Raw genomic sequence first — 11635 nt, forward strand, 5'->3', positions numbered from 1 at the left:
GTAATATAGAAAAATGTCTCTGTGGTTTTATGGTGGAGAAATTTTTAAAAGAAATTAGCAAAGTTCAACTGAGAAAGCCAAATAATGATAGTCTTGAAATAATAGTACTTTAGAGGATTTCTTTGCAATGAAAAACACCAATAATAGTAATGTTAACAGACAGATGGCTGATAATGCATAAATATGTTTTCAATTGAAGCTTAATTTTAATGAGGTCAGTTTGAATTGCATAAAATAAGCAAAATATTTCACACTAATTAGAGTAATACATATTTTTCAGGAAAAGTTAAAAAATACTTGGAATTTGGGGAAACTTTTAAGGAACCAAAAACAAAATATTACAAGGCATGGCATCAAGCAAGGGGAAGCAGTGTCATAATTTAACACAAGGTCAAACTGAAGTGTTTATGAAATTAACTACTTTTTTCAGCCTTAAATGCCTAAATTCCCAATCTCTACTTGTTATCAGAAGTGTCATGCCAAAATAGAAATTATTGATGCATATATGAATCAAAAATTCATTGTGGGGGCCGATGATGTGGCATAAAGGATAAAGCCTCAGCCTGCAGTGCCGGCATCCTATACAGAAGCTGGTTTGAGTCCCGGCTGCTCCACTTCTGATCCAGCTCTCTGTTATAGCTTGGGAGAGCTATGGAAGATGTCCCAGGTCCTTAGGCCCCTGCACCCACATGAAAGACAGGATGAAGCTCCTGGATCCTGTTTTGGGACTGGCCCAGCTCTGGCCATTGCAGCATTTTGGGTAGCAAAACAGTAGATGGAAAACCTCTCTCTCTCTCTCTCTCTCTCTGCTTTTTCTGCTTTTCAAATAAATAAATAAATCTTTAAAAAAATCATTGAGTACCATGAATTCAAAGACATTTTGTAAAGGTGTTTGGAAATGATACCTTCTACCTGTCTTCAGGTAATATACTAAAAGTAACTTGTTATTATTTTCTGTCATTCTGTTGATTGCCTCTTGATTTTCCTTTGTAGTGCAGAAACTTCTCAGGAATGTAATCCCCTTTGTCTATTTTTTGATTTGATTGCCTGTGCTTCTGGGTTCTTTTCTGGGAAATCTTTGGCTATTTGAATGTCTTGAAGAGTTTTCCCCAAGTTCTCTAGTAATTTGATAGTCATGTTGTAGACTTAGCTCCTTGATCCATTTTGAGTTGATTTTTGTATAAAGTGTAAGGTATGGGTCTTTTTTTCGTATTTCTGCACTAAGAGATACAAAGCAGATTTTTTTAAAGATTTATTTATTTATTTGAAAGGCAGAGTTACGGGCAGAGGGGTATCTTGCATTCACGGGTTCCCTTCCAAAATGGCTAAAATGGACAGAGCCAGCCTGGTCAAGACCTGGGATCTAGGAGACAGAAGCTTCCTCCCAGTTTCTCATGATGGTGCAGGGGCCCAAGGAATTCAGCTGCTTTCCCAGGTTCATTAGCAGGGAGCTAGATCAGAAGTGGAGCAGCTGGGTCTTGAACCTGAAACTATATGGGATGCTAGACTGCAGGAGGTGGCTCTACCTGCTAGGCCACAGTGTTTGCCCTGAAAGCAGATTTTTTTTTTTTTAACTACTAAATTAACTATCGTTTTCACTTTCTGAACATACAAGTAGTTTGTGTTGCCGTGCTATTTTTTCCTGTTTTTATTTTTTTGGGAAATGTAAAGCTTTTCCTGTACAGGCTATTTTGGAGATGCACATTTCATACGGAGTGCTAGATATAAACCAAACACTACTTTTTAACTTCTAAGTGAAAGTTATAGTTTAATATGTAAGATCTGAAAGTCCAAGAGAAATCAGGTAGAGTTGCAAAGGTTATTTCTGGATAGTCAGGAAGGTTATTATATATAGATCTTATATAATTTGCCACAGAAAATATATTTTGAAAAGTTTTCTTTTAAACTGCTTCCGAAATAAGAATTCTAGTAACTCTTCATTTCTAAAGCTGCTGTAATTTGCCATAATGTCAGTGACTAATTAACAAGTAGAATTGTCTACTTTGTATTTCTTTTTAATTTTTGCATGCTATGCAAACTTTTATGCCTCCCAAGCAAAAAATGTTATGTGGATATACTTCACTTTAAAAAATATACCGTGCAGGGCTGGTGCTGTGTTGCAATAGGCTAAGCCTCTCCTTGTACCAGCATCCCATATGGATGCTGATTCACATCCAGGCTGCTACTCTTCAGATCCAGCTCTTGGGCCAGGAAGCAGTGAAGATGGACCAAGTACTTGGGCCTCTGTGGCTGTGTGGGAGACCTGTAGAAGGCACCTGGCTCCTGGCTTTAGATAGGACCAGTTCCAGCCACTGTGGCCATTTTGGGTGTGAACCAGCAGGTGCATCTCTCTCTGTCTGTAACTCTACCTCTCAAATAAATAAAATATTAAACACACACACACACAAGAAGGAAATTCTACATGTGAAAATGGATTATTATTGTATATGCACCCCAACACTCACCCACATACAAGTGAAAATGTTCAGAGAAAAATGGAATTAAATGATAAGTTTAATTTTCAAATCCATGCATGGTTTTCTTGTATAATGCATTTCCCATGAATATTTTGTGGAACCCTCATGCATATGTGTGTATGTGTGTGTGTGTTTGGTGGGGTGTATGAGTATTTAATTAGTCATATTACTGCTAAACTACGTTTCCTCTAGTGGTTGCAACAGTTTGTCTATTGTATTTACATATACTTTTCTCTATCTTTGATGTCCTGGAAACCAAATAATCTTGCTTTTTTAAGTGCTGTAGTAAATTGATATAGAAGTAAAAATTCAAATTCACTTAAACAATGTCAAGTTAGATATTCCATTGTACATATGCATTCCAAAAATAATTACAGTAATTTTCACTAAATGAAGTGCTTTTGCTAATTAGGTTTCAACATTGATAAGACTTGAAATCCGTTGCATGAACATCAAATTATTTCTCCAGTATGATTTTTTTTCTTTTGTACATAAACCAATACATGCGTCATGCATTTAAAGTCAAAGTTTGACTGTATTATAGCCTCAGGTTGCATGAGGTTTCATCTTTCGACTTCATATCTCAAACAATCCAATGCTTAAATGCTATGTGATTTTGGGCTACAGGACCAGATATTTATTTTATTTTGTAATATCTAAATAACTTTTCATAGGTGTAACCTTTTGCATTGCTTTTCACATTATCTGGTATGACTTTGAATTTTGTGAAGGTGTTTATACAGTACCTTTAGGAAGATGACCTTTCTCTAGAGCTTAGCTCAATCAAGTTTGAAATGCTTTTCATGATATTTTAGCCAAACAGCAATATGTAAGGTGTATGAAACATAACCTTAGGACTTAAGATAATAAGCAAGTAGAATAATAAATTTAGTTTCTTCTATTTCTCGAAAAGCATTCTTAAAATTAAAATAATGAAAAATAATATTAATTACCTTATTTCTAAGTGTCCATATTATATAGTTCTCAGTTAATAAGTTTCTGCCTTTTCCTTTTTTATCATAGAATCCATTTACATGAAATTTACCTATTATTCAAAGTTTATTTAATTTTATTTAAATTATAATAATAATTTAAATTTTATTTAAATTATAATATTATAATGGTTTATAATACATTTTAAGTTCTTAATTCCTTAATAAATAATAGATAATTTTTAATAAGTCGGGGGTATCTCATCAGTTTATAGGGTCAGTTGCAATATTCAGAATATTTGACTAAGACAGCTGGCATTCAGCAGGAGGATGGTGAATGATGAATGTCATAAATATTTCAATGCACAGAATAGTCTCACAGAAGAAAAAATGCTCCATGGTTTGTACAATTTTGAAAAACCTCGGTAAAAATGGGTGTTAAATTAAAAAATTTTAATAAATATCTAAACCTAGATTTGGCTTTCATTTTACATATTCAGTCAATTTGCACAGTTTTAATAATCATTGGATTTTACAGGAGTGAAACTATTAGTTAATGAAATAAATATTATATTTTATTTAAAAATCTATCAAGTTTATATAAATCATGTTGGAAAAATGCATCATCCTACTTGAATTTCTATCGCCAGACAGTTTTTATCTGTCTTTACAGTTGCCACACGCATGGAAATTCTTATTTGTATGCAAATAGCTAAACACCTCAGTGTGTCTTTCAGTTCAACCATTTTTAGTATTTTTGTATAAAATGCATTCATTAGAAATTATTGTCCTTTTTTGCTTTTTATATTAGAGTTAGGACACTGTGCTGGTCTATTTTTATTATTAGGTGTATTGTTATGTTACATTTATGAATCCATTATATGAAGTAAAGAAGGTACTTAAAAATCAGAAATCTACTCGAAACAGAAACGATAGGTCTGATTGTTTTGGCAGTAGCTCTTTCAGGAGAGGTAAAATAATTAAATACTTAAGTATATGAAATAAATATTTAAAGGGGAGAAAAATAGAACCGCCATCAAAGCAAACTAAAGTAGATATGTTATTGGGGCCGGCGCTGTGGCATAGAGGGTAAAGCTGCCACCTGCAGTGCCAGCATCCCATATGGGTGCCAGTTTGAGACCCAGCTGCTCCACTTCCAATCCAGCTCTCTGCTATGGCCTGGGAAAGCAGTAGAAAATGGCCCAAGTCCTTGGGACCCTGCACCTGCATGGGAAACGTAGACCTAGTCCTGGCTCCTGACTTTGGATCTGCACTGTTCAGGCTGTTGTGGTCATCTGGAGAGTAAACCAGCAGATGGAAGATCTCTCTCTCTCTCTCTCTCTCTCTGCCTCTCCTTCTATCTCTATGTAATGCTGAATTTCAAGTAAAATAAATAAATCTTTAATTTAAAAAGATATGTGATTATTCTCAATTATGCTGAGGTTTTGAGAGAAAAACAAGCTAAAATTTTGTAAAAATTACAAATCGGTGCAATTATTATAGAGATATATGAATGTATGTGCAATCATCTTTATATATCATTGTTAAAATATTTTCCTGATATTTGAGGGATTTTTGCTTCTGTTTCATAATTAAAATAATATAACTTGGGATGAAACCAGTTAAAATCAGACTATATTGAAATGGTGATGCTACAAATCTAAAAAAGCTTTTATGGATACGGAAATAGAAATTATTTTCTATAAGACTTAAAAGATGTTAATCAATCAAAAATTTATTTAAATAAAATTTTAAAAAGTATTTTTGTTATCAATGCATAGACTGTTCTTAGGTATTCAACAAGTACTTTCTTGTACTTGTTGTACAAGAAGTAGTGGTAGCATATAATACTCAAATTGATCTTTGATTATAATATGAATATAATTCACAGAATTTATTAGTGCTGCTAAAACAAAATATAATTAAGCAAACAAATTAAAATACATCAGTGCAGGAAAAACTGTCAAAGATGAAGATAAAGTCTTTGGAAATGAACTGAAGATAAGCATAGATTTCATTTAAATGTAGACTTATAAATTGACAATCTGAAAAATCTGATCACACTTATTAAACAATATGAATAAAGACATTAGGGTGAATGCTAAGTATATCAATTTTCTTTTTTTTTTTTTTTTTTTTTTTTTTTTTTTTTTTTTTTTTTTTTTACAGGCAGAGTGGACAGTGAGAGAGAGAGACAGAGAGAGAAAGGTCTTCCTTTGCCGTTGGTTCACCCTCCAATGGCCGCCGCTGCAGCCGGCGCACCGCGCTGATCCTGGCAGGAGCCAGGAGCCAGGTGCTTTTCCTGGTCTCCCATGGGGTGCAGGGCCCAAGCACCTGGGCCATCCTCCACTGCACTCCCTGGCCATAGCAGAGAGCTGGCCTGGAAGAGGGGCAACCGGGACAGAATCCGGCGCCCCAACCGGGACTAGAACCCGGTGTGCCGGCGCCGCAAGGTGGAGGATTAGCCTATTGAGCCACGGCGCCGGCTTATCAATTTTCTTAAGGGGAATATTGGAGAAGGTATTTAAGAATGAATTAATTGAATACATTATTTTCCAATTTAATTCATTCATTTAAAAAAAACATTTATTTATTTATTTATTTGAAAGGCAGAGTTATACAGAGAGAGGAGAGGCAGAGAGAGAGAGAGGTCTTCCATCCGGTGTTTCATTTTCCAGTTGGCCACAACAGCAGGTGCTGCACAGATCTGAAGCCAGGAACCAGGAGCTTCCTCCGGTTTTCCCACATAGGTGCAGGGGCCCAAGGACTTGGGCCATCTTCTACTGCTTTCCCAGGCCATAGCAGAGAGCTGGATTGGAAGTGGAGCAGCAGGGACTTGCTGGCGCCCATATGGGATGGCGATACTGCAGGTAGCGGCTCTACCCACTACACCACAAAATATAATTAATTTTTTGCCAGCCAAAATATAATTAATTCAAAAAAATTAACAGATATAAAAAACTGAAGATATATTGAAAAAAATATAAAAAAGAAAGTTAAAACGAGAAAGATGAACAAATATTCTAGTGTTGTAATGTTAGAATAATTCAAATATTCTAATGTTCATTAATATACCAAGCTATCAGTGGATAGTGTATAGAAGTTGTCCAAAGATTAACTGAAATATATAAATTTTAAAAGACAACAAATAGAGAATAAAGACCAGGCAAACATTGCAAACTTTAATGTATCAATCACACCACAAATCAATTATAAAATTAAGAAATCCAATGTAAATCAAATAACAAAACCAAAACCAAAAAAATCAATAGATATTTATGATTGACATCTATTAGAACACCTCTAATAACAAACTAAAACAAACGCTATTCTAATTCAAAAAATTCAATATAATAATTTTTTTGACAGGCAGAGTTAGACAGTGAGAGAGAGACAGAGAGAAAGGTCTTCCTTCCATTTTTCACCCCCCAAATGGCCGCTACGGCTGGCAAGCTGTACCGATCCGAAGCCAGGAGCCAGGTGCTTCCCCCTGGTACCCCATGGGGGTGCAGGGCCCAAGCACCTGGGCCATCCTCCACTGCCTTCCCAGCCACAGCAGAGAGCTGGACTGGAAGAGGAGCAACCGGGACTAGTACCCGGCACCCCAACTGGGACTAGAACCCGGGGTGCCGGCGCTGCAGGCGGAGGATTAGCCTAGTGAGCCATGGCGCCGGCCAATAATTTTGTTCATGAAGATTAAAACAAAGAAAAATTAAAAACATTGCAAATACATTAATTAAGAGAATGCTGTAACTTTATATCTGTATATGTGTGTGTGTGTATTTAGACAAATGTATGATGTATTAATGTAGGATTCAAGACAAAGTATTAATCCAAACACAAATTTGTATAAGTTGTTCCATTTTAAATAATTGCTACTGCGATAAATAAAAAAAACTAAGAAAACTACTCATTTCAGAAGATTAAACAGTATGTATGATACATTTTTACCATGACATATTTTGAAAATAATGTATCTAACTTAAATTGATATCCAAGTATACAAGACATATCATTAAATGAAAGGGGCATATTTCAGAGCATTATATTTGACCAGGATATGATTTTTTTAAATTAATAAAATAGAATATAGGAATAAATATAAATGGCTAGGGATGTAGGTAGGAACAACTGTAGATATGACAATAATTAATGCTATATTATAAAGGATTGCACAAAATATAATAAATACTGATAAATTCCCAAATATGTGTAGATTGTGTCAAACATTTTTTTTTTGAAAAGTACAGAAGTTTGGAGCAAACAGGTTGATCTTTAATTACAATTAAACAAATTAAGAAAAGATGAGTATACAAGAAAATGTGTACTTTTGGATACTTGTTGTCTCTAAACCCATCCTACAGATTTATGAATATAGTGACTTTTGATTTTGATTTTCAAAAATAGTAACCAGTCAAATTATTTAATATTGCTCACTGAAACCCACTGATATGTTTGTGTGATTATCTTCAGTGCCCTTGGAATCCCTGTCAAAGATACTGGAAAATCTCAGTAGCTTATTTTGGGCTTACCATTATCACTACGATTTAGTTTTCTTTCTCCTCGTGCTTTGTCTTTCAATTTTATACACAGCATTCAAAGGAATATCTATGGGGATTTAAATAATGTATGAAAACATCATCTTATAATTTGTATTACATTAGATAATGCTGAGAAAGAACCCATTACAATTTATTGAATGTGTATGTACTAAAATTATTTGTACATTTGTTCATCTTTGTATCAAGTGAAGAAATATGTAAAAAACTCATTTCTAACTTCATAAACAATATCTCTATTTTGTTAATAATTGACTTAGATCAATTGAACTTGCAAGCATTTCAAATACATTTACATGCAATACAGTGTTTTATTTCACAGTTATCTTCATTTAATGGAAATTATATCAAAAACTATCAGAAAAATATATTGGATATAGATTGAAATTAGTGTAAAAGTTTTATATTTATTATTAAAGTCGAAACAAGATTTAAGAACTCTCTTAAGTCAATATTTAAAATAATAAGATTGAATCCATAAAATTCATTATATATTCAAGAATATAGATATATAAAATTGAAATTTGTGTAAAAGTTTTACATGTATGTTATTAAAGGTGTTCAGCCCCCAAAAGATCTCAGTGGTCATGGCTGAAACAGGCTGAAGCCAGGAGCCAGGATTCTCTTCTGGGCCTCTCAGATGGGAACAGGGGCACAAAACTTGGGCCATCTGCTATCTTCCCAGGTACATTAGCAGGGAGCTGGATTAGAAGTGGACATCGCTGCAGGCAGTGGGTTAAACAGCTATGTCACAGCACCAACCCCAGTATCATAGCTTTTGAAAAATCACTTGTTTATTTTCACTTTATTTGAACAGCAGACAGAGAAAGAAAAAGATACAGGGAGACAGAGACAGAGACAGATTTTTCATGGGTCCTTCATTCCTTGAATACCTATAACAGTCAGGGCTGGGTCAAGCAGAATCCAGGAACCAGTAATTCAATCTGGGTGTCTCATGTGGGCAGCAGGCACTTAATTAATTGAGTCATCACTATCTACCTCCCAAGATGCACCTAAACAGGAAGTTGGAATTGAAAGTAAAGTCAGAACTCAAACCCGGGCACTACAATATGGGATGTGGTCGCCCTCTTAACTACTGCTCCAAATACCTGTCTCAAAGTTTTTTGATTATTTCAGAATATAATAAACAATGCCTGGCCTTGCCCCTCAGTTATATTTTAGATGAATAATTGCATTGAGTGACAAATCGTGATTGAATAATTTATTTTATATGTGATATGTATATACACATGCCATAAATATTCTGTCATTTAGTATAATCCGAGGTTATGAAATTATACCTAATACAGTTAAGTGGAAGAATATGTATTTGTGTCTTGCTCTGTTTTATATCAATGTTCTTTCCACTCATCATTTAGACAAAATTAAGTTTTGCCAAAGAGGGCACTTGCTATAAGACTATTTTTAATATACACCTTACAATCATCCTTATTAAATAATTCATCCTAGGGCCACGTTGTGGTATGGTGGGTAAGGCTGCAGCCTGTGATTCTGTCATCCAACATAGGTGCCAATTTGTGTCCTGCCTGCTCCACTTCCCAAACAGCTCCCTGCTAGTGGCTTGGAAAACACAGCCAAGGATGTCCGCAAGTATTTGGTCCCCTGCTACCAGCGTGGGAGACCTGGAAGAAGCTCCTGACTTTGTGACCATCTGTGGAGTAAACCAGCAGATAAGATCTCTTTGTCTCACCCTCTCTCTAAACTCTGATTTTCAAATGAATAAACAAATCTGAAAAAATAATTCATGCTATAAATTAAAATGTGACTTACATATGTTGAAATAAAGTATATAGCTGATTTTTTTTTTTCTTTTTGCATGTCTCAGATGCATTTGTACTGCTGGTTATGTTGGCAGATTCCGTGTTGTCAATGATGAATATTGGGTAGGAAACCAGAGTTCACCAGAGCATCGACTCTTTCCTGCCCATTTGCACAACTGCAACTGTAGCTGTCTGCAAAGATATGGAAGAAACAACAGTGGAACAGAATATTATAAATCTGTGCCCTGCAAAACTGGAGCAACCAGTATACATTTAAGCGGATATTTCTTCTGCAAGTGTGTCTCAGGATTTGCAGGCAAGTATTTCCAAACAAATCAAATTTTCTAGTGGATAATGCGGTTAACATATTTGTTTGACATATCTCAAATGTGCCTAATGATTGGTATTGCAAACTGCTATCTCATTTGGCAAAGTAAAATGCCTTCACTTGAATAATTGGATTGCTTCTTTGGGCAATTTCATCGCTGACTACACAGACTTGCTCATGCAAATGAGGCTAATAAGGCCAGGTTAAACCATTGAGAATATGATGGTTTATGTCAGGGGTCTGAAGAGAAAAACAGGCAGCTATAACTTGCTAATAATTTTGCCCAAATAGGCTCAGTCCTGCACTTCAGTCTCCGCTTTGGCTGCATAAGCACATTGAGTGCCATTTTTTCCTTAGTTTAGGAATAAAACTTTGGTTTCCGTGTGGTCTAGATCAGTTGGATGTCCTGAAATTAACAGGACATAAATAAAATCATAAACACTCTAAATTCCACATAAAGTTATAGAGGACAAGTTTCATAGTGGCTATATGGTAATAAAGCAGCTTTCAACATAAAGAAAATCAGAAATTAAGCTTTCAAATTTATATTGATCCCATCCTTGGTCTTTTGTTGAAGTTATGCATGGTAATTACAAAACTTCTTTATTACCATTGTCTTATAAAAGGCAATACAGAAACCACACAGGAAATATTTTGTCACTTTTATTTATTTATTTTTGAGATTTATTTATTTACTTGAAAGTCAGAGTTACAGAGAGAGAAGGAGAGGCAGAGAGAGACTGAACCATTTTGGCTGGTTCAGTTCCCAGCTGGCCACACAGCCGGAGCTGTGCCCATCCGAAGTCAGGAGCAAGGAACGTCCTCTAGGTCTCCCACACAGGTGCAGGGGCCCAAGGATTTGGGCCACCTTCTACTGCTATCCCAGACTTCTACTGCTATCCAGCAGAGAGCTGGATAGAAAGTGGAGCAGCCAGGACTCAAACTGGTGCCCATATAGGATGGCGGTATTCCAGGCGCCAGCCCCAATATTGTCACTTTTAAACCACACAAAACTTAAGTAAAACATTTTTTAAATGTGATATTTATTTTAATATCCCATTTTATTGAGCAGAACAAATTCTGAAAGTTATTTGGATTTCCATCTTAAAATAAAATATATTTTCCCTATTTGGTATTTAAAGTAATATGTGGAAAGTTTTAGAGGCAATTTAAAAAGATAAGTTTCAAAAATGGAAATGGTGATAACATTGGAATACTTTTGGTCCAGATTAGCTTTTTTAAAGGTAAAAATTTATTTGATGCACAACTTCTGGCAAGCTTGCTCAAAGTTGCTCCCATTAATTCATAGTCAAGCATGTTCCAAGTAAAAGTAAAATAACAAAAAGATGCTAGCTTTATGAAAATATATGTACATAAATACGTATAATTCTTGTCTTAGAAAATGTTTTATAACAGATTATCTTCTAAAATCAGTAAATGCATAAAATTATACATGTTGGGATTATACATAGGAGGAAATAATGAACTTAACTTTTCCTAATGCCATTACTAAGAAAATGTCATTTGATGCACAATGTTTTTCTACAGATATATACTT

General features: G+C 34.9%; 1 protein-coding gene across 3 annotated transcripts in view; it reads left to right on the forward strand.

The window, feature by feature from the left end:
• LOC138849795 (protein eyes shut homolog) overlaps nt 1-11167 on the forward strand; it is a 339290-nt gene extending 328123 nt beyond the window's left edge. For 2 of the 3 annotated variants that reach the window (XM_070074651.1, XM_070074650.1), the window contains one exon: nt 9815-11167. In XM_070074651.1, coding sequence (XP_069930752.1) covers nt 9815-10097 — 283 coding nt within the window. In that variant the 3' untranslated portion in view covers nt 10098-11167. The remainder of the gene's footprint in view (nt 1-9814) is intronic. The other variant, XM_070074652.1, reaches the window with a different exon arrangement.
• Nucleotides 11168-11635: the final 468 nt, after the last annotated feature.

The sequence above is a fragment of the Oryctolagus cuniculus genome, chromosome 5, assembly GCF_964237555.1.
Source record: "Oryctolagus cuniculus chromosome 5, mOryCun1.1, whole genome shotgun sequence".
NCBI lineage: Eukaryota > Metazoa > Chordata > Mammalia > Lagomorpha > Leporidae > Oryctolagus > Oryctolagus cuniculus.